Source organism: Dendropsophus ebraccatus, chromosome 6 (assembly GCF_027789765.1).
Source record: "Dendropsophus ebraccatus isolate aDenEbr1 chromosome 6, aDenEbr1.pat, whole genome shotgun sequence".
Taxonomy (NCBI): domain Eukaryota; kingdom Metazoa; phylum Chordata; class Amphibia; order Anura; family Hylidae; genus Dendropsophus; species Dendropsophus ebraccatus.
In genome coordinates this window covers 39,195,906-39,218,576 of record NC_091459.1, presented here as the reverse complement: position 1 = coordinate 39,218,576, position 22,671 = coordinate 39,195,906, and the positions used below count along the sequence as shown (strand labels likewise).

At 44.7% G+C, this 22,671-nt stretch overlaps 1 protein-coding gene across 1 annotated transcript; it reads right to left on the bottom strand.

The window, feature by feature from the left end:
• Positions 1 to 5,828: 5,828 nt before the first annotated feature.
• On the bottom strand, positions 5,829 to 21,882 carry MFSD4B (major facilitator superfamily domain containing 4B). Its single transcript, XM_069973635.1, has 4 exons — positions 21,488 to 21,882; positions 9,956 to 10,124; positions 9,173 to 9,289; positions 5,829 to 7,809 (listed from the first exon to the last, which is right to left on the bottom strand). Exons 1-4 carry the CDS (start codon positions 21,758 to 21,760, stop codon positions 6,584 to 6,586), a joined length of 1,785 nt encoding a protein of 594 aa, XP_069829736.1. The 5' UTR covers positions 21,761 to 21,882; the 3' UTR covers positions 5,829 to 6,583.
• Between the last annotated feature and the right edge of the window lie 789 nt (positions 21,883 to 22,671).

Here is a 22,671-nt window from a genome sequence, read left to right as displayed (position 1 = left end):
CACCCCGAGTGCTCCTAAATAGCTCATTTAAATATATTTGCTCTGAATCAAACCTCTCCATAACTTGTATATTGTATATTTTTCAATATATTGAGCCATGTGAGGGCTTAATTTTTGTGGGAAAAATAGACCTTTGTAATGACATGCTTCATTTTATTATAAAACATTCTCTTTAACTATCTTTATTCTGTACTTCAGTGATAGTAAAAATAAAAAAAATCTACAAACTACCTAACTCTAAAAAATGAAAAATAATTTGGGGGAAAAAACATGGATTTCTTGGTGGTCTCTCCCCTCAAAAATGCATTTTATTGTTGGTGAACAGTGCCATAGGGACGATGCTTAACGATGGTAGTGCACAATATCTCCGCCCACATTGGCCCCACCCGTTCCGTGATGTCATCACAGTCTAGGCCCCCGACCCCTCTGCAGCCATTGGAAAGGACCTGTTCCGACTGTCACAGAGGGGGCAGGGCCTATGCCTCTAGGTCGGCCCATTCTTATGACATCATGGACGGGGTGGGGCCTACAACACTGATGTGGGCATAGATATAAGGCACTAGGGATGGTAAGCCCTGCTCTTAAGACGCTGTTCACCAACAATAACATGCATTTTTGAGGGGAGAGACTGCCAAAAAAAACTTTATAGGGTAACATATTAAATGTCCAGAATGTAAGCTGAAGAATGGTGCAGAGAAAGGGGTATTCTAGTTCGGTAAAATACTTGTTATTATCTTTTCAGTCTCCAGAATAGACTATAGAGCTTCCAGCCACCTGTGCTCTGTTCTGTTTGTGCATCACCACCTTGAGTGCTGCATGGCACTATTTCATTTACATGGGCCATTATATAGAAAATGATACTGCTGCTGGTTCCTGTCTATATAAGTACTGTGTAATGCATTTCACCAGTCACTCCAGCTGAAGCCGATGGTGAAACATAGGGGTGACAGGTTAAGTATGGTTTGTACTAGAGATAAGCGAACTGGCCGAGGTTCAGGTTCGTACAGACTCAAACAATCAGCATTTGAATCCCGCTGTCTTCATGTTCTGTGGGGAAGGTGGAGATAACCCGAGTATCGCCTGGAAAACAGGTACAGTGAGTCCAAGAAGTATTTGATCCCTTGCTGATTTTCTTTGTTTGCCCCCTAATAAAAACACTATCCTTCAGCACTTTTAATGGTAGATATATTCTAACATTGAGAGACAGAATATCAATAAAAAAATCCAGAATATAATTTTAAAGAATATATTTTAATTAATTTGTATTTCAATGAGGAAAATAAGTATTTGATCCCTCTTGCCAAACACACTCAATACTTAGTGGCAAAGCCTTTGTTTGCAAGCACAGCGGTGAGACGTTTGTTGTAGTTAACCACAAGTTTAGCACACACACCAGGGGGAATTTTGGCCCACTCTTCTTTGCAGATTCTCTCTAAATCATGAAGGTTGGTGGGCTGTCGCTTGGCAACTCTGACCTTCAGCTCCCTCCATAGATTTTCGATCGGATTGAGGTCTGGCGACTGGCTGGGCCACTCCATGGCCTTAATGTGATTTTTCTTGAGCCAATCCTTTGTTGCCTTTGCTGTATGTTTAGGGTCGTTATCATGTTGGAAGACCCAACCACGGCCCATTTTCAGAACCCTGGCAGAGGGGAGGAGGTTGTCTCTCAGGATTGTGCGGTACATGGCTCCATCCATCTTCCCAGTGATGCGGTGAAGTAGCCCTGTACCCTTGGCAGAGAAACACCCCCAAAACATTATGCTTCCACCTCCATGCTTGACGGTGGGCACAGTATTCTTGGGGTCATAGGCAGCATTTTTCTTCCTCCACACATGGCGGGTGGAGTTGAGGCCAAAAAGTAAAATTTTGGTCTCATCTGACCACAAAACCTTCTCCCAATAACTTGGTTCATCTATCAAATGATTATTGGCATACTTGAGGCGCGCCTCCACATGTGCTCTCTTCAGCAGGGGTACCTTTCGGGCACTGCAGGATGTGAATCCATTGTTGCGCAAAGTGTTGCCAATTGTTTCCTTGCAAACTGTGGTCCCAGCTGCCTTCAGGTCATTTGCTAACTCCTGCCGAGTGGTTGCAGGACGATTTCTGACTGTTCTCAGCATCATTGCCACCCCACGAGGTGAAATCTTCTTTGGAGCACCGGGCCGAGGTCTGTTGATTGTCATGTTATACTCTTAAACTTTCTGATAATTGCACCAATAGTTGTTACTTTCACATCCAACACCTTACTAATCTGTTTGTAGCCCATTCCAGCTTTGTGAAGGTCAACAATTCTGACTCTGAGGTCCTGTGACAGCTCTTTGGTTTTACACATGTTGGAAACGTGAAATCTGTGTGATCTGTCTGATTCTGTGGACAGTTGTTTTTCACACAAGTGATTAGTGAGAACAGGTGGCTTCAGGTCAGGTAACAAGTTGATTGGGAGTGTCTAACTGGTCTGTAAAAGCCAGAACTGCTAATGAATACTAAGGGATCAAATACTTATTTCACTCCATGAAATACAAATCAATTAATATATATTCCTTAGATTTATTTTCTGGATTTTCTTTTTAATATTCTGTCTCTCCATGTAAGAATACATCTACCATTAAAAGTATAGAATAATCATGTCTTTATTAGTGGGCAAACAAAGAAAATCAGCAAGGGATCAAATACTTCTTGGACTCACTGTATACATCCTATGACCTAGGCTGTATTCATGTTTTCCTGGCGGGACTCAGGCTTCCTCACAGAACAGGAAGACAGTGGGATTCAAATGCTGATGGTTCATACGAACTCGAAACTCTAGCCTTTTCTAGATTGTACCTAACATTCAATATAAACTTTCTGTATGTGGTTGAAATCATGTGCAATGATATATAGTCTATGTGCAATATTGTTCTCCACACTTTATTTTGGTGCAATTGATTTTTTCACTAGAACTTTTGGTAGGATATTGTATTCATATTAGTCACTATTGATAAAATATATTGTTTGATAGAATTTTCATCCAGTTACTCCAGTTTGGTAGGATATTGTATTCATATTAGTCATTACTGATAAAATATATTGTTTGATAGAATTTTCATCCAGTTAAACAAGTGTTTTTGGATCTCTAAGGCTTCATGCACACGTTCCATGCAGTACAGTATGATAGCTCCCGACTCCATAATGATATATGATGCCAGGAGTTCTAATAATCCGTTCAGTTGCACATCGTCTGTGTATATGGAAGGTGTGCATGAAGCCTTAGAAAACCTGGCCTGAAAGTACTGCTATTTTAATTTATAAAGTTTCAATGGATGCATACATGAGGTCTACTGTATGTTAGTATGTTTAGTTTTTTTCAACAAGGAAGGCTGAGTTCACACTACATTTTTTTTTCTTTAATCCACATGGAAATAAGGATGCATGTGTGTGCATTCGTTTAGATCCATTTTTCCATTAACTTTTATTATAAAAAAACAGATCAAAATGCATCCTTTTTTTTAATGTACACAAAAACATGGTTGGCCACATTTGTGCACGCTAAAATAAAAGTATGCGTTTTGATGCTTTTTCTATATAATGAAATGCATCCATTTTTCCATCCACTTTTTGTAAAAAAAAACAAAACAAAACGATTTTAAAAAAACGTAGTGTGAACCCAGCCTAACCGGTGTAATAAGATAACACACATGACAAAATGTGAAAGTGGTTTATATAGCTGCAAGATCATTTTTATGAGGAAAAACAAAACAAAGCTTTTTCTTTGATTATTTTCCAGTCTACCTCCACAGGCAGACTGATACAAGTGCCTTTATATCCCTTCATCCAAGGATATGCAATTCTTTTCTAGCACACACCATAAGCAGTATATGTAGTGTGCACTTAAAGGGGTACTCCAGAAAAAAAATCCATCAGCTTGTTTTAAAAAGTTATACAGATTTGTAAACTTCCATTTATAAAGTTTTGTTTACTTCCAATTAAAAGCTTAAGTCTTCCAGTACTTATCAGCTGCTGCATTTTTTTCCAGTTTTAAACCGTGCTCTCTGCTGCCACCTCTGCCTTTAACAGGAACTGTAGCAGTGGACAATTGCCATAGAAAACCTCCCCTGTGCTGCGATGGACAGAGGCGGCAGCAGAGAGCACAGTGTAACAATGAGAAAGAAAATACACCACCTCTTGCAGCAGCTGCTAAGTCCTGGAAGACTTGAGATTATTAAATATAAGTGATTTATAAATCTGTATAACTTTTTGACACCAGTTGATTTGAAAACATTATTTTTTCCTTTGGAGTGCCCCTTCAATATTCCAAAGTGCCTCATCTGAAAATGATTCCATAATAAAGTATTAATGACAATAAAATAAACCCATGCCATCACCTATTAACAGTAATCCAGAAAAAGACATGTTCAGTTACAGATTCTCTAGAGAAACACCCACATGTAAAATAAAGGAAAAAATGCCCATGTCAAGTCATCTATGCAGTGATCATGTATGAGGTTTAGGCCACAACGTTTTGTGGTTACTCTAAACCAGCGCTTCTCAAACTTTTTCTATTGCAGTTTCACCCAACAAAGTGATCAGGCATCACCATCTGTTGTTAAAAATAATTAAAAAAAAAAAAAAAGCTTTTGCTCAGTCTACCCTTCATTTGTCTCCTAATCTCTGTATAACATTAGAAGTAGTACAAAATGAGTCAATAATGTTCTTAAACCAGAGACTGTTGCAGTCAGGGACAGGACTGTGCAGCTTATAGTCACTTTGTGAAAGCTGCCTCCCTGGCTGTGCCTCACCAACAACTAGGGGGCGCCTCAGAGATTGAGAAGCACTGCAGTAAACCTATTCCTATGTTCACATCCTAAGGGCCCTTGCACACTACAGAAATCACACGGATAACTTGCCGCGGATTCAGTGCGCGCTCCCGCTAGACTATCCGCCCTTCCCATAGACTCCATTCTATGGTTAGGCGGATTCCGCATTCAGCCCAAAGAATTGACATGTGACTTCTTTGGGCGGACGACGGAATCCACCAGACCATAGAATTTGAGCCTGTTGGACCGGCGGAGCGTGGGGGGACGAGCGACAGAATCCGCAGAAAGTTATTTGCGTGATTTCCTTAGTTTGCAATCTGCCTCATACAGGTGCAGCAGAGAAGACAATATCCGAGTTTGTGGCTTTAACACTAAACACTAGAGAAAAAAAATGCAATAATCACTAGGCCGTGAAAATCTTTCAGATTTCGGAAAAACAAAAACCCACACAAAATCAGCAGTGTATAAAAATGCACAATGTGCAAAGAAGTTAGTAATGGGGCCACCACCTGTAAGTATATAACATGTTCATCCAACAAAAAAAACAGCTACTTTCTTGCTAAAACAGCACCACCCCTATACCCATGTTGTTTGTAGTATTACAATTTATCTCCATTCACTTCAATGACACAGAGCTGCAAAACCCACACCCAAACTGAGGACAGGCGAGGTACTGTTTCTGGAAGAAAGTGGCCATGTCTTTGTAAGCCTGCCTTTAAGGGAGGTCCCGTATTAAAAAATAGGTTGCATTTCCATTGGTCAGCTTATCATTAAAGGGGTACTCAGGGCTGGGGTCATTTTTATTGTATGGGGAGGGGGTGGATATAGGTGCCGCCGGTCACTTACCTCCCCGGTTCCAGCGCCGGGTCCCGCCTTGGCCACCAAATAGCTGAGCTGCCTTGAGACGGCACATCTCAAGCCGCAGCTCAGACCAGGAAGCGGCAGCCTGACGGGAGAGGGAGGCTGCGCGATCCGGGACCCGGCGCTGTAACCAGGGAGGTAAGTGACCGGCGGCACCTATATCCACCCCCTCCCCGACTGTACAATAAAAATGACCCCAGCCCAGAGTACCTCTTTAAGCCTAATCTTGGAGCCTTAAAGTCTTCCTTTCTACTGCGAACAGCAATAGACACTGTTATAAAACAATAGCTGTTGAACAGCAATGCAGTTGAGAACAAGACAAGGCCAGCATAGTAAATAGTAAATCTACAATGGGTTTTCATTTACTTGCTTTCCCATAGGTTATAGGTACTGTTGAGCAAGCATCAGAAAAGTGTCCAGGTTCTGACATGAACATTCAGTATTCAACTCCAACCACCGAGAGAAATTCGATGCCGCCCTAGGGCTGCCAGAAAAACATTGATACTGCCTATGGCTGTATCCATGTATTCCAGGACTCCCTAGGGTGGCAGACGGTTGGAGTTGAATGCCGAGTGTTCAGGTTCGGCCTTGTAGAACCCAGCCACTTTTATGACGTTCGCTCAACACTAGTTATAGGGTGGCAGTATTTCTGTTGTCATTCTGTAAACATATCACTATGCATCATTGGTAACCATATGATTCCAGGGTTTTTAAGATACATTGACAATATTGTCAAGACATTCACCGTATTAAGACAGGCAAGCACACTTGCTTTTAACACTTTTGCTTAGCGAGATAACAAAACAATTACGGGGTGGCTCTATCGTCGAAGCACAATACAGGGGAAAAATCCTTCCAGCCAATGATTGTAGGTAATTTCAGCAAAGTTTTTTTTTTTATGCTGGGCATGCCAGGATGCTTTCACATGTCTAGTCATTTTTTTCTCTGTCTGCACTCAGTTTTTTGGAGGGAGATTTATTAGCAATCATATCGCTTGTTGTCCCATTTTTTGATACCAACAGGCTCTCGACTTCTGAAGTTGAAGTCACTTCCGACGTGGTGCTTTCTTGTATCACAGTGCTGTAGTTCTTGCTTCGATCGTTCATTTCAATAGATTCAAAATCGGCTTCGTTCCAGTTCTGAGCATCCTCCTCTTCTTCCTCTTCTTCTATTCCAGAACCTGAAAGTAAAGCCTGGCGGTCTTCACTTTCGAGTCCATTCCAACGTGTCTTGTCTCTTGGACAAGTTGCCAGTCTGTACATAATTGGGAACAAAACTGCAGTTAACAAAGAAGAGGCCAAGATTGTATACATAAGTACTGGATAGGCAGGAAACAATCCCTGAAGGTAACCTACAGAGGCAGGAATAGCCATTTCACCTAGTGCTGCCCCGACAACAAACAAGGAAGCAGACTTTCCTCCAATGGTTGTATACTGCTGTGCCCAAGAAAATCCACTCGGAAATGTGGTAGCCATTGAGGCACCATACAGTGCACTACCAATCCAAAGCACAATGGGGTGGGTATGAAAAAGTAGTAAATACAAAGATGAGACAGCACAGCCAATCACACTAAGAAGTAGCATGGTGCCAGGATATAGACATGTTGCAAAACAGATGGCCAAACCTCGAACTGCAGCAAAGACACCCCAAAATATTGAATTCAGCCCTGCAGCTTTATCATGGTCCATCTCTGCTGTAGTGATGGCATAGGTAAAAATATAGGAGCCGTAGGCAACTTCTGCACCAACGTAGAAGAAAAAAAACAAGAAAAGAAGAAATATAAGAGCATTGTGGTACTTGGCTGTCCATGCTTTCTCTTCCGTACTCTTGGTGGCAGCCGACTGATTTGATTGGGTTTTGCTGAACAAGATGAATAAAAATAAAGAAACTAGTAAAATATATGTTGCAATAACAATATAGGATAACATGGACTTTCTTATTCCCAGAGGCATATCAAGCAGTTCCTGGGATGTTTGGTTGACATCCAGTTTTTCCAGGAATCCCTTTAAGTGAATCTTATCCAGCGGCAGTATTTCTGGGATTAGTTTTGCCAATATTGGAGACAGGAGAGCCCCTAAAGCAAAACTGAAGTGGAGCGCTTGCACATGTGGTCCAGCCTCATCTCCCCAAGTGTTTAGAATGACAACGTTTCCACCTGACGTACAGGAAAGTACAATTAATGACTATGATCATAAAACATCAATATGTTTTTAATAAAGACCGATGTGAAACAGCTTGTTATCCTTATACAGATAATTCAGTATCTGTGATTTATGCTCAATATGTCGTCAAGTATGGGGCACCATCTCTTTCATGCACTTGAAGGAGAAGTCCAGCCAAAATGTTTTATTGAAGTACTGTATTGCTCCCCCCCCATTAGTTATACAAATCACCAATATACACTTATTATGGGAAATGCGCATAGAGTGCTTTTTCCCTGCACTTACTACTACATCAAGGCTTCACTTCCTGGATAAAATGGTGATGTCACGACCCGACTCCCAGAGCTGTGCGGGCTGTGGCTGCTGGAGAGGAGGATGGCAGAGGGATGCTCAGTGTCCCTCCAGTGCCCTATGTCCCTCAGTGTCCCCCTGCCATCATCCTCTCCAGCAGCCACAGCCCGCACAGCTCTGGGAGTCGGGTCGTGACATCACCATGTTATCCAGGAAGTGACATCACCATGTTATCCAGGAAGTGATATCACGATGTTATCCAGGAAGTGACATCACCATGTTATCCATGAAGTGAAGCCTTGATGCAGTAGGAAGTGCAGGGAAAAAAGCACTTCAAGTGCATTTCCTGTAATAAGCATATATTGTTAATATGTATAACTTTTGGGGGGGCAATACAATACTTAAAAAAAAAAAAAAAATTGCTGTACTTCTCCTTTAAGTAGCTCTGGCCACCAGAAGCTTCATTCAAAGTAAAGTAAGTAAATTTTTAATAAAAGAAACAAGACACATAGGTAGCAATAATGTCTGTGTTTTCTGATTCGCCTCTTTTTGCAGAGTTCGCTAGGGAAGGGGTTCATTGTTTATATACCTCCAAAGTCAATATATGTTGGGAAAAACGCAAAAAACAGCCGTTACAGCTTCCCACCATTTCCGGCTGCAGCAGGCGGACAAGGAGGAACTATGTAAAAGTGTCAGTCATCAGCTGAGGAACGGGAAAATACATGCTTGTCGACATCTTTTGCATGGTGCTAAAATTTATCACTATTGGCCACACATTTCCCTGTGTAAACGCGATTAGTTCTGTCTTGTGACAGCACGGTAAGTGAGCGTCGATCTTGTTGATCGGTACTTGCTTGCGGCCTCGGACGGCTGAAGATCGGCAAGTGTAAAAGGACCCTTACGGATAAAGGATAATGTATAATAATAAAGATTTTATGAATAAAGATAACCGAAGGGTCCCACAGACTTTTTTTTTTAGGGGTGATATTAGACCTTCAACTATTTCTTTTTCTGCAGTGCATATTATTTTCTTTCACAAAACTTTACATTGAGCAGTGTGCTTACCGGTGTCTAAGAATCCCATGGAAGTTCCCACAATAGACATAACGCCAGTCAGCAAGATGGCCTTCTTACACCATGGCAAGATAAAAAGTCCAGCACAAGTTGCCAGCATTGACAATCCTATATGAAATAAAAACACATGGATTTAACATTTCAACAAGTAAAAATTGACAAAACTTCCAAATCTTTTCTACATACACATTTAGTGAGCTGAATACTAGTCCATGTCATAGAATATCATCATTTAGAAGAAGTTAATGTGCGTAAAGGCCCTTAACAGACCCATCTGCCATGAAAATGAGCACATTAAAAAGGAACTCCAGAAGAAAAAATTTGTGTTCAAATCAACTGGTGTCAGAAAGGTATATATATTTGTAATTTACTTCTATTTAAAAATCTTAAGTCTTCCAGCACTTCAGCTGCTGTATGCCCTGCAGGACGTGATGTGTATTCTTTCCAGTCTTACCCAATGCAGGAGATGTTTTTTTGTGGGGATTTGCTACTGCTTTGGGTAGTTCCTGACATGGAAAGAGGCGTCAGCAGAGAGCACTGTATCAGACTGGAAACAATATACCACTTTCTACAGGACTTACAGTAGCTGATAGGTACTGGAAGACTTAAAATTTTGAAATAGAAGTAAATTACAAATGTATATAACTTTCTGACACCAGATGATTTGAACAGTTTTTGGTTTTCTTTAAACCAGAGTAAGTACCCCTTTAAAAATGATGTGCTTAAACTCACCCCATGCGTAATAAGCACATTTTTTTTGTATATGTCACATACCTAGAAGCAGGTGCTGATTAATGCGTTCAAAAAGGACACCTCCCAAGACAGAACCACAAAGATATCCCATGGATCTCCCTACAAAAATGTAGGAAATGTTTCCAACAGTGCTGTTCACATTGGCTGCCAGATCGGGGAACGTCGGACCCAACACCGAAATGGCCATTCCCTACAAAATAAAAGAAAAAAAATTGTTAGTTTTTAGATTGGTTGTTAAAGTTCTTTTTAAATGTGACCCAGTGATAGAATGGCGCCGTGGTCTGGTTTTTGAACCGCGGCCTGGTTCCCGTTTATGGTGCTGTTCTATCCACGGGTATCGGGCTCAGGGCTGAAGCACAGGAGGCGGGCCGGCCTGCCCCCAGTGGAAGTGAATTCCCTCCCCTGTATGACGCAGCTCCTTTAGAATCAATGGAGCAGTGTCATACAGGGGTGGGGGATTCCGCCCACTGGGGACGGGCCAGCCCGCCTCCTGTGCTCCAGCCCGGCCCGATACCCGTGGATAGAACGGCGCCGTACACCGGAACCGGGCCGTGGTTAAAAAAAAAAGACTGCGGCACCGGCTTGTCCGTGACGGTGCCGTTCTATCCCTGGGTCAGATTAAAGAGGATGTACCTGATGGTAAATCCTCTTTAAATTAGTTGTAGTAGCTGTACAGAGAATGAACAATAACAGCTCTTTTGTAAGCAATTTACTTAACCCTTTAAGGACCGGGGCAATTTTGATTTTTGCGATTTTGTTTTTTCCTCCTTGTGCATAAAAGGCCATAGCAGTTGCATTTTTTCACCTAGAAACCCACATAAGCCCTTATTTTTTGCGCCACTAATTGTACTTTGCAATGACAGGCTGAATTTTTGCATAAAGTACACTGCAAAAGCAGGAAAAAATTCAATGTGTGGTGAAATTGAAAAAAAAACCCCATTTTGTGTTTTTAGTGGATGTGTGTTTTTACACCGTTCACCCTGGGGTAAAACTGACTTGTTATATATGTTCCACAAGTCGTTACGATTAAAACAATATGTAACATGTATAACTTATATTGTATCTGATGGCCTGTAAAAAATTAAAACCATTGTTTACAAATATACGTTCCTTAAAATCGCTCCATTCCCAGGCTTATAGCGCTTTTATCCTTTGGTCTATGGGGCTGTGTCAGGTGTCATTTTTTGCGCCATGACATGTTCTTTCTATTGGTACCTTGATTACGCATATACGACTTTTTGATCGCTTTTTATTAACATTTTTCAGGATTTGACGCGACCAAAAATGCGCAATTTTGCACTTTGGGATTTTTTAGCGCTTACGCAGTTTACCGTACGAGATCAGGAATGTGATTAATTAATAGTTTGGGCGATTACGCACGCGGTGATACCAAACATGTTTGTTTATTTATTTATTCTGACTTTTATTAGGGGAGGGGGCTTTTTATTAATAGCAACACTTTTTTTTTTTACTTTTACACTTATACTAGAAGCCCCCCTGGGGGACTTCTAGTATAAGTGCTCTGATCTCTCATTGAGATCTCTGCAGCATAGAAATGCTGCAGAGATCCATGAGATAGGCTCTCGTTTACTTCCGGCTGCTGCAGCAGGAAGTAAACGAGTGCCGAGCCGGGGACGGCGCCATCTTCAGTTACGGAGATCGCTCCTCCGGGATAACATCCCGGAGGAGCGATCTCCCCACTAGACACCAGGGATGACGCTGCGTCCGGTAATCGGATGCAGCTGTCAACTTTGACAGCTGCATCTGATTACTGTATTAGCGGGCACGGCGATCGGACCGTGCCCGCTAATGCCTGTGGTCCCAGGCTACGCGCGGCCCCGCTCTGAACGTCCTTACCGACCGCAGGGCGTAAATATACGCCCGCGGTCGTTAAGGGGTTAAAACAAACATACAATGCATTTGTCAATTCTTCAGACCCTTTAAAAAAAATAAAATAAAATAATAATCATGTTTTTCACCATTATTCTGCACTCAATACAGAATAAGAATGCAAAAACTTGGAAATGATTTTGCAAGGGACAAAAATAGTATTTCACATAGACATATGTATTCAGACCCTTTGCTAGCACACCTGAAATTTAGCCCTGGGCTCTCCAATCTCTCTTGATTATACTCGAGACATTTTTACACCGCGATTGGAGTGACCTGTGGTAAATTCCACATCCACACAGCTGTGTAAGTTCCAGGGCTGTGGAGTCGGAGAAAATGTACTGACTCCAGCTTTAACCCCTTAAGGACCGGGCCTGAAATGGCCTTAAGGACCGGAGCAAATTTTATGAATTTGACCAGTGTCACTTTATTCATTAATAACTTCGGGATGCTTTTACCTATCCGGCTGATTCTGAGATTGTTTTCTCGTGACATATTGTACTTCACATTTCTTGTAAATTGGAGTCGATACTTATAACGAATCTTTATGAAAAAACCCAAAATAGCGTGAAAAATTGTGAAAAAATGCATTTTTCCAACTTTAAAACTTTTCTGCTTATACAGAAAATGGTTATACCACATAAATTATATATTAAATAGCATTAGCAACATGTCTACTTTATGTTGGCGGCATTTATTAAACTATATTTCATTTTTTATAGACAATAGAAAGCTTAAAACATTAGCAGCAAATTTCCAAATTTTCAGTAAAATTTCAAAATCAGATATTTTTAGGGAACTGTTCAGGTTTAAAGTGTATTTGAGGGGACTTTGTGTTAAAAAGCCCCACAAAGCACCCCATTTCAGAAACTGCACCCCCTAAACTCTGCAAAAGCACATCCAGAAAGTTTTTTAACCCTTTAGGGGAGTCACAGAAATAAAAGCTAAGTGTGTAAGAAATTTGAAAATTTTAATTTTCTGTGCAGAGATTTTATTGTAATCCAATATTTTTCATAATTATAAGCTTATTACCAGAGAAATGCACCCCAATATTGATTGCCCCGTTTCTGCAGTTTATAGAAATACCCCATATGTGGCCCTATTGCGCTATTTGACGCAACCACAAGCCTCAGATATAAAGGAGCGCCTAGTGAATTTCAATGGCTCCGTTATTTTTGGTCATTTTTGACTGTACCACTTCAGGTTGGCAGAGGCTCTGGGGTGCCAAAACCTAAAAAACACCCCTAAAGGGACACCATTTAGAAAACTACACCCCTCAAGGAATGTAACAAGGGGTGCGGTGAGCATTTGGACCCCACAGGTGCTTCACAGATTTTCCGAACAATATGGCTTGAAAAAAGACTAAAGTATTTTTTACACTAAAATGTTGTTCTAGCCTTCAATTTTTCATTTTCACAAAGGGATAAAAGGAAAAAAAAACCACAAAACATGTAGCGCAGTTTCTCCCGAGTATAGAAATACCCCACATGTGGACATAAAGTGCCAAGCGGGCACAGGACGAGCCTCCAAAGGGAAGGAGCGCCAATTGGCTTTTGGAAGCTGGATGTCACTGGAATGGATTTCAAGGGCCACGTCGCATTTACAGAGCCCTCGTGCTGCCAACACACTGGAAACCCCCCACAAGTGACCCCATTCTGGAAACTACACCCCTCAAGGAATCTAACAAGGGGTGCAGTAAGCATATGGACCCCACTGGTGACGGGCACAAATGTGGAAAAATGTGACGTGAAAGTGAAACTTTTCATTTTTTCACTTTCATGGCACAAATGTGCCCGTCATCCAGGGGTCCATATCCTCATTGCACCCCTTGTTAGATTCCTTGAGGGGTGTAGTTTCCAGAATGGGGTCACTTGTGGGGGGTTTACAGTGTTTTGGCAGCACAAGGGCTCTGTAAATGCGACATGGCGTTCATCATCCATTCTAGCCAAATCCAACCTCTAAAATCCAAATGGCGCTCCTTCCCTTCGGAGGCTTGCCCTGCACCCACATGGCGCTTTATGTCCACATGTGGGGTATTTACGGACTCGGGGGAAATTGCTCTACACATTTTGTGTTTTTTTTTCTCTTTTAACCCCTTGTGAAAATGATAAATTCAAGGCTAGACCAACATTATAGTGTAAAAAATGTAATATTTCATTTTCACGCCACATTGTTCCACATTTGTGCCCGTCACCAGTGGGGTCCATATGCTCACTACACCCCTTGTTACATTCCTTGAGGGGTGTAGTTTCCATAATAGGGTCACTTGTGGGGGGGTTTAACTGTCTTGGCAACACAGGGGCCTTTTGAATGCAACATGGCCCCTCGAAATCCATTCCATCCAAATCCAGCCTTCAAAAACCAAATGGCGCACCTTCCCTTTGGAGGCTTACCCTGCACCCGCATGGCGCTTTATGTCCACATGTGGGGTATTTCCGTACTCAGGGGAAATTGCTCTACACATTATGTTTTTTTTTTATCTTTTAGCCCCTTGTGAAAATGAAAAAATCAAGACAAGATCAATGATTTAGAGTAAAAATTAAAAAAAAAATTACACTAAATGTTGGTCTAGCCTTGATTTTTTTCCATTTCCACAAGGGGTTAAAAAAGAAAATAAAAGCAAAACGTGTAGGGTAATTTCCCCTGAGTACGAAAATACCCCACATGTGGACATAATGTGCCATATGGGCACAGGGCAAGTCACCAAAAGGACAGAGCGCCATTTAGAGGCTGGAATGGAGGATGGAGGCCATGTCGCAATTACAAAGCTCCTGTGCTGCCAGGACAGTAGAAACCCCCGACAAGTGACCCCATTCTAGAAACTACACCCCATAAGGAATCTAACAAGGGGTGCAGTGAGCATATGGACCCCACTAGTGATGGGCACATGTGTAGAACATGTGCCGTGAAAATAAAAAATACCATTTTTTTCATTTTCACGTCCCAAATGTGGCCGTCACTTGGGGGCCATATACCCGCTGCCCCACTTGTTAGATTCCTTATGGGGTGTAGTTTCCAGAATGGGGTCACTTGTCGGGGGTTTCTACTGTGCTGGCCGCACAGAGGCTTTGTAATTGCATCATGGCATCCTCTAATGGGAATGGCGGCCATACCTATTTAGCTGGGGAAAAGGGACAATTCTAATTTATTTGGGGGTATTAGGCCAATTATTAGTTTAAGGTTGAAAATGACAGGTGTCCATCAAACTCAACCTGTGTTGATCCAGAGGAAGGCAAAAACCCCTTGTGAGGCAGACGACAGTAGCCTCATCACAGGGGAAAAATTCCTTCCTGACTCCATAATGGCGATCAGAATAATCCCTGGATCAACGTGACCCCTGAAATAGGAATAAGGGACAGAATTTAGATAATGTAGAACTCCGATGACGTGTGGTGCGCCTTGGAGCGATCCAGTATGCAGAGGCCGGGGTGATCAGGACAGGCGTCACACTGGAAAATGGTGTCCTTCCTGATCCCCCTGTTACCCCACACTCTGCACTTCTTCTGGGGTCTCCCTTTCTCCAGTGTGGGGGACGTCACCTGGAAAATGTTGTCCTGGTGCGATACGGGGTCCCACATATCCAGAAGTGCTGGGTCCGCTCCATGGCTGCTAAATATTAGGGCGCTATTACTGCTTCTGATATTTACGGATCGTGCCGCAAGCTACAGTAGGTCGGGCAGCGAGGGACCAGAAGAGGGGGTGCTGGTATAAATGTTATCCCCGTAAAGGTGGTAACCTTTATCCAGCAGTGGGAAGATCAGTTCCCGGACGATCTTCCCACTAACTCCGAGGATGGGGGGAGTGGGCATCTGGGGGCTGGATTCGGGTGTCCCTTCCTACATACACTCTAAGGGTACGTGCACACTGCGGAATCGCGAAGGATAACCCTTTGTGCATTCCGCAGCTGGCACCCGCCGGCTGACTGATGCAGGCGCACGTCTCCGTCCGTGTCGTAGACTCCATTCTATGCACGGGCGGATTCCGCTCTCCGTCCAATGTGTTGATGGAATGACGGATGATGGAATCCGCCCGTGCATAACATGGAGTCTATGACACGGGCGGAGATGCGCGCCTGCATCAGTCCGCCGGCGGGTGCCAGCTGCGGAATGCACAAAGGGTTATCCTTCGTCATTCCGCAGTGTGCACGTACCCTGGATCTGTAAGTGTACCCTGAGGTACGCTCACAGAGTGTGTAGAATTTCACACCATACCGTCATCTCTTATTGGGACGGTACTGGCGGAAAAGACGTGTCTGGGGGGCAGCGTACGCTACGCTACCCCCAGACACGTCACAGGATGATGAGGATGAATGGAGGAAAGAAGGATCCCCCCATTCATCCTCACTGGCTGTTTCAGTGTCGGAGGCAATAATAACGTATGCGTCCGATACCGAAAACACGTCGGGGGCCACTTTTATATAGGGATTGGTATATGGGGTATGTAGTGGTGTAGTGTAAAACTTTATTCAATATAGTGTAGTGTGGTGTAATGTAGTTTTTTTTTACGTGTTTTTTACAGTAAGTATACAAAAAAAACCTACGCCAAAAATGGTGTTGCTGATAAGTGCCAAACATAAGTGCGGCATTTATCAGCAGACCGTGGCAGTAGGATATAAAAAAAAAACACCCTACGCCAAAAAGGAGGAGTTGCTGATTAGCAGCGCACTTTCGTGCGATGCTGATCAACACTGAGCGGCGATAGGGTGCGGAAAATAGAAAAAAAAAAAATTGGGAAACAAAAAAATTTTTTTTACTACATTCTGAACATCCCTGTAGTGGCTGATACGTGTATTACACTTATCAGCCGCTAGGGGGCAGCAGAGCGCAAGATCCGAAAAAAGACGACGCTGGAGCCGGAAAAATACGAAAAAAGACGACGCTGGAGCCGAAAAAAGCCGATCGGGACTCACGGAAGAAGCCGAAGACCCGACAAGATGAAGAGGACGCCGGGAACCCGGAAGACGCCGATCAGGACCCCGGGACAGGTGAGTAATGTACAAATACCTGCTCTGGACCCCTCAGCTACCTAGCTGAGGGGTCCGGAGCAGGTATTTATTACTTGTGGGGACTTTGATCGCCGTGAACGGCCGGCCGGCCGTTCACGGTGATCGGGACGGTGGTACCGTGACCACCATTACTTTTTACAGTAATGGCGGTCGGTGCCGCCCTCGGACAGCACCGACTGACATTTTTTTCCGGGTCATCGGGCCACCGATGGCCCGGAAAGGTTCCGATCGCCGCTATGGGCTTATCAGCCAATAGCGGCGATCGTCGGCATGGGGGGGGTTAACAACCCTCCATGCCGACAGGGAGAGATGGCCTGCTATGTATTATAGCAGGCTATCTCCCCCGATCGGGACCCGGCCGGCAGCGGCGCCCTCTTAAAGGACCCGCGTACCGGTACGTCATGGGTCCTTAAGTGACAGTGATCCATGACGTACCGGTACGACATGGGTCCTTAAGAGGTTAAAAGAAATCTTTCAAAATTTTTGAATTAAATTTTCATATGAATTTTATAAATGTTCCTCATTAATATATTTTATGTTCTATCAATCTAAGCCCCTTATTTATAAACAACAGAAAAACACTCTCACACATACATTTAGAAAGCATTTCCTCCATATATCAGTAATAAGGCATTGGCTCTATTAGATAAGGGTGGCCGGGGAAAAGTTAGAGGTCAATATTTGGTAGCTTGATTCTGAGCTCCATTAGTCTATTGTAAGGGTATGTGCACACTGAGTAATTTTGGCGGAAACTCCGTTGCGGAATTCTCAGCTCGGGCCCGCTTGCGGACCACGGAGAGCGCCCGTGTCAAAGACTCCATTCTATGCATGGGCAGATTCTTTCAACCGTTCAAAAATATATCAAGTTCATTCTTTGGACGGTGGGCGGAATCCGCTGGTGCATAGAATGGAGTCTATGACACGGGCGGAGACGTGTGCGCCCGCTGCGGTCCACGAGCGGGCGTGAGCTGAGAATTCCACCAAAATTACTCAGTGTGCACATACCTTTAGGGGGAAAATCTGTGCTGTTCTCTTCCTGGATAATTGTATATGAGCAGCAGTGTGATATAAGAAAGAGATGAAGCCATAAATAGTGTAGCAGTAAACAATGTGGTGTTTTCTCTCCATCCGCCGAGTTGTGACCTAACAGGAGGGGAGAGATGAAGAAGCCTGGCGGGGGTCAGGGAGCGGGACGTGGCACTGCGGGGGGCACGGGCACCAGTAAGTATAGATTATTTATTGTTCCCCCCCCCCACCCCCTGCCTGTACTGAAAATTCCTCACACCGTCAAACATTTTTGTAGCCCAAACTGGTATTCCAGATGAGGTCTCACTATGTACAGACTTTTTTTTTTTTACATGTTACTAGTGTAAATTTGAAACCAGAACACTAATTGCAGATCAGCCCACCGGCACATTCAGCAGTGCCAGGTTTGAGGAGCTGGACTATCTATACATCCTATATAAGTTGTATCGGCTCATGCTACCAGTAGCGACAGACACTAGTAAAATACAAAACTAGAGAATAAGAAGGATAAGCCCGTGTTTCCCCATGTGGTCACCAATGGCCAGGCGAAATTGCCTGGATTGATTGGTAATGACATGGGGGCATGGTGTTGCCTGCAGTGACTTACTCTTCAATCATAATTTTGGATTATGGACAGTAGGACTTAAAAATTAGCAAAAATCCCCCATTAAAAATATTTACTAGATATGCTCTAAAATATAACCCACTAACATTAAAAATTTTGCATATCATAAACTTGCCCTGCACTCTTTTCTGCCCACTATCCCCATTTACAAACGGAGGTTCAGCTCTAAGAAGAGCGCTCCCACTTGTCGGCATCTATCCTCCACAACACCCTATTACACCCTAGCCACAATACACCACCAACTCCTAGATAATTACAAATATACAATATAAAAAAATAAGGCAAAATGTATAAACATATCCTTCTTGCACTGCGTGGGTTTCCCGCCATGATCCGAGGTTCTTAGACTTAGGGTCCTTTTAGAGAGACAGATTTCTCAGCCACGGGTGCTTGCAAACAAGCACTGCTTAGCTAGATCGGCGCTCATTTGCAGTGCCTTTACATGGCACAAGAAATCTAGGGGTCAGGCTGCACAAATGATTAATTTATCATTTATGCAGCCATGGAAATTGACAGTATGGATATACATATCATACAGCAGTACATACTTACCAGCTCTGCTGTGATCCAGCATCCTGTTCCTCAGGCTCTCCTGTCCTGCTGCTGTCTTCAGGCCCCGCCTCCTCCAGAATGATTGACAGCCAGAGGAGGCAGAGCCTGAAGACACAGCAGCTGGACAGGAGAGCCCGAGAATAGGATGGTGGATTGCAGCAGTGATTAGTACAGTATGTACTGCTATGTGATATGGAAACTGACAGAAAGGATATATATATATATACATGCTGTCAGTTTCCCTTTATCATCATCGGCCTCACATCCCGTTTACACAGTAAGATGCATGGCCGATGATGACAAATTTTAAAGGCCACTCTAAAAAGACGATCAGGCATTTTCCTGACCCTCAGCTGATGGCTGTCTCTTTGACACAGGCCGATTATCAGCCAAAGGAGCATTTATTGCAATACTTCTAGCTAATAATCGGCTTATGTAAAATGCCCTTTATAGTATAAACAGATAGCATAAGTGCTGGAGCTCACTGATATCCAAGTCCCAGACACAAGATGATAGCAGATTGAAGTGGTGTGCAGTCCAGAACCATTTTTTACAACAGCTTAAAAGCCACAACCAGGTGTTGATAATACTAAATGGGAGCAAATAAAGAACAGATGCTGCTACTTCTCTTTTTTCTTCTTTACTAATCCTTTTCAAACCATGAGTGGACTCAAAAAAGAGAAGTAGCATCAATTCTTCATACTATCTACTTCACTACTCCACAACTGATTCTGGCTTCGAGGTTGCAATAAAACGGCACAGTGCAAGAGCAGCTGAAGGCCATCTACCCACATGCCAATGAAGGCAAGGACGTAACCACGTCCCTCATACATTCACTACTGGCCAAGGTTACCAGCAACATCCGGCAGCCATTGGTAAACACATATGGGAGTGATTTTAGCCAAACGCCTTCACTGGCATAAAGGAACGCAGCCTAAGGGTATGTTCACACTGAGCAAAATCTGCGAAATTTTTTCAGCAGAGAGTCACGGAGAGTGTTTGACACTGAAATAGGCGGTATTCTGTGGGGGAAAGCCCCGCTGATTTTGCTCAGTGCGTTCACATGTAACGGATCTGCACTGATTGGCTGAGTGGGACATGCCGGGATCCCCGAAGCAAGCCGGAGCAGGGAGAAGGTGATGTATACACTCCGGCAGCGGGGGAGGGGGTTAACATACGCACACCGGGATGTCCATCCCGCTGCGAGTTTGTCTGCCCAGAGTGTACAGGGCAGGGATCCGCAGCAAGAAATCTGCTGCGGTCTGTTACGTGTGAGCGCACCCTGAGGGTGCCTTCACACGTACAGGATCCGCAGTGGATTTCCTGCTGGAGTTCCGCCGTCATCCTGTATCCTGTCATTTTCTATGCTGGCAGTGGGTTTTTATTTCCGCTGTATGTACAGCCCCATCCCATTTAACCCAGCACTGCCCGGCTAATACATTGCCTGCCCACCCTCCAGCTTGCTTCTCAGGCTCCCGGCTCCCTGCTCAGTGCACTGCGGCGGGCCAGCACACCAATCGGCTGAGCAAGACGTGAGGGAGCCGGAAGCCTGAGAAATGAGCAGGAGCGCGGCCGAGTAATGTATTAGCCGGGCAGCGCTGGGTTAAGTGGGAAGGGGCTGTACATACTCGCAGCAGAATGGAAAGTATGTAAAACCATAGAAAATGACAAGACATAGGATTGCAGATGATTTCGCTACGGAACTGGCAGCGTGAAATATGCTGCAGATCCTGTACGTGTGAAGGTCCCTTATTCAGACTGTTGTCTCTCCACTGGACTAGCTGTCACTTTCATTTACACCAATACAGGTGATTCACAATGGCTCCTGTGTTGTTCGTGCTATTTCCAATGAAGTCCCCGCGCTCCTCCGCACCTGCCACAGGAATGGTGAACCGATCAAATGCTGAGGGAACCGATCAACACGTTTGGGTTCGGCAATGTTATCTGCTTTGGATTCCCCGCGGCTGCCGAACCAGGGAGTCCTTTAAAAACATGTATAGTCCTAGGGCTGCCAGCAAAACACAGATAAAGCCTGAGGTTCTGTCAATGTTTTTCAGGACTCCCTAGGGTGGCATCCATCGTCTGCTGCTGCAGGGAATCGGGCTCGGACAATGTTGGCAAATATTTTGACAGGTCCGCTCTACACTATTGGTGATCACTGTATCAGAGCACTGCAGCAGCGGGGGACATAAGTATACATCTGGTATAGTGCATGAGGAGGCACATAGGAAACCACTTCAAGACATGAGAGAGATCTGCCCCCACCATGACCAACAAGTATCACACACACACCGTGCCTTCATGGCCATTACCCAGAGCGACCAATCAGAGCGCGCCCTTCGTTTTACCACATCATTAAAAAATAAATAACCTGAGCTCTGATTGGCTGATAAATGTGAGGCGATCATGCAGTGTGTATATGGGATCTCCAGTACTAGGAGGGCACATGACTCACCAGCCCCAGGAAGGCGGCGCACATGACGGTGGTCACACAGCACCGCAGCCCCCCGCACTGCTGCCCGTCTCTGCCCCTCAGGCCTCCGGGCACCAGCCGCACTTCATCCTCCGCTCTCCTCCGCCGGCTCCCGCCTTCCTCATCCTCCCGGGCGCCTCTCACACTCGCCGGCCGCTTCTCAAACAAAGTGTCTTCCTCTTCCTCCTCCTCCCCGGCCTCGTCGTCCTCGGCTCGGGCGAAGCGCACCTGCTTCTTCCTGCCGTTCCCCGCCATGTGCCCGATCTCCTGCTGTCACCTACAGCCGCGGCCTCATGTTTCCCAAAGGATCCGGCTCCGGCCTCCTCTCACCGGGAACAACCCGGATGTAGCAGCCCCAGCCGAGCGGTGACAGGCCGGGTGTACCTGGGTGGGAGGAGCGGGAAGAGCCGGCCCCTTCTCTCCGCAGCCCTCCCTGTCTCCCCGGCAGGGACAGACCGGACAGCTCGCTGTGTGATGCAGCATGGATGGGGACTGTCACTCTCCATAATTCTTGTAGACTTTTCCTCATTGTTATTGCTTTTATTTCCTATCATCTGTAAAGAAACCTCATAGGAACTTCCCTCAGTTAGGTGCAGGGACATCCCTCAGTTACTGGGGCACGGGTGCAGGGACATCTCTCAGTTACTGGGGCGCGGGTGCAGGGACATCCCTCAGCTACTGGGGCGCTGGTGCAGGGACATCCCTCAGTTACTGGGGCTCCACTGCAGGGGCATCCCTCAGTTACTGGGGCTCCAATGCAGGGACATCCCTCAGTTACTGGGGCGCGGGTGCAGGGACATCCCTCAGTTACTGGGGCTCCACTGCAGGGGCATCCCTCAGTTACTGGGGCTCCAATGCAGGGACATCCCTCAGTTACTGGGGTGCGGGTGCAGGGACATCCCTCAGTTACTGGGGCTCAAATGCAGGGACATCCCTCAGTTACTGGGGCGCGGGTGCAGGGACATCCCTCAGTTACTGGGGCTCCAATGCAGAGACATCCCTCAGTTACTGGGGCTCTGGTACAGGGACATCCCTCAGTTACTGGGGCTAGGGTGCAAGGACATCCCTCAGTTACTGGGGCTAGGGTGCAAGGACATCCCTCAGTTACTGGGGCTAGGGTGCAAGGACATCCCTCAGTTACTGGGGCTAGGGTGCAAGGACATCCC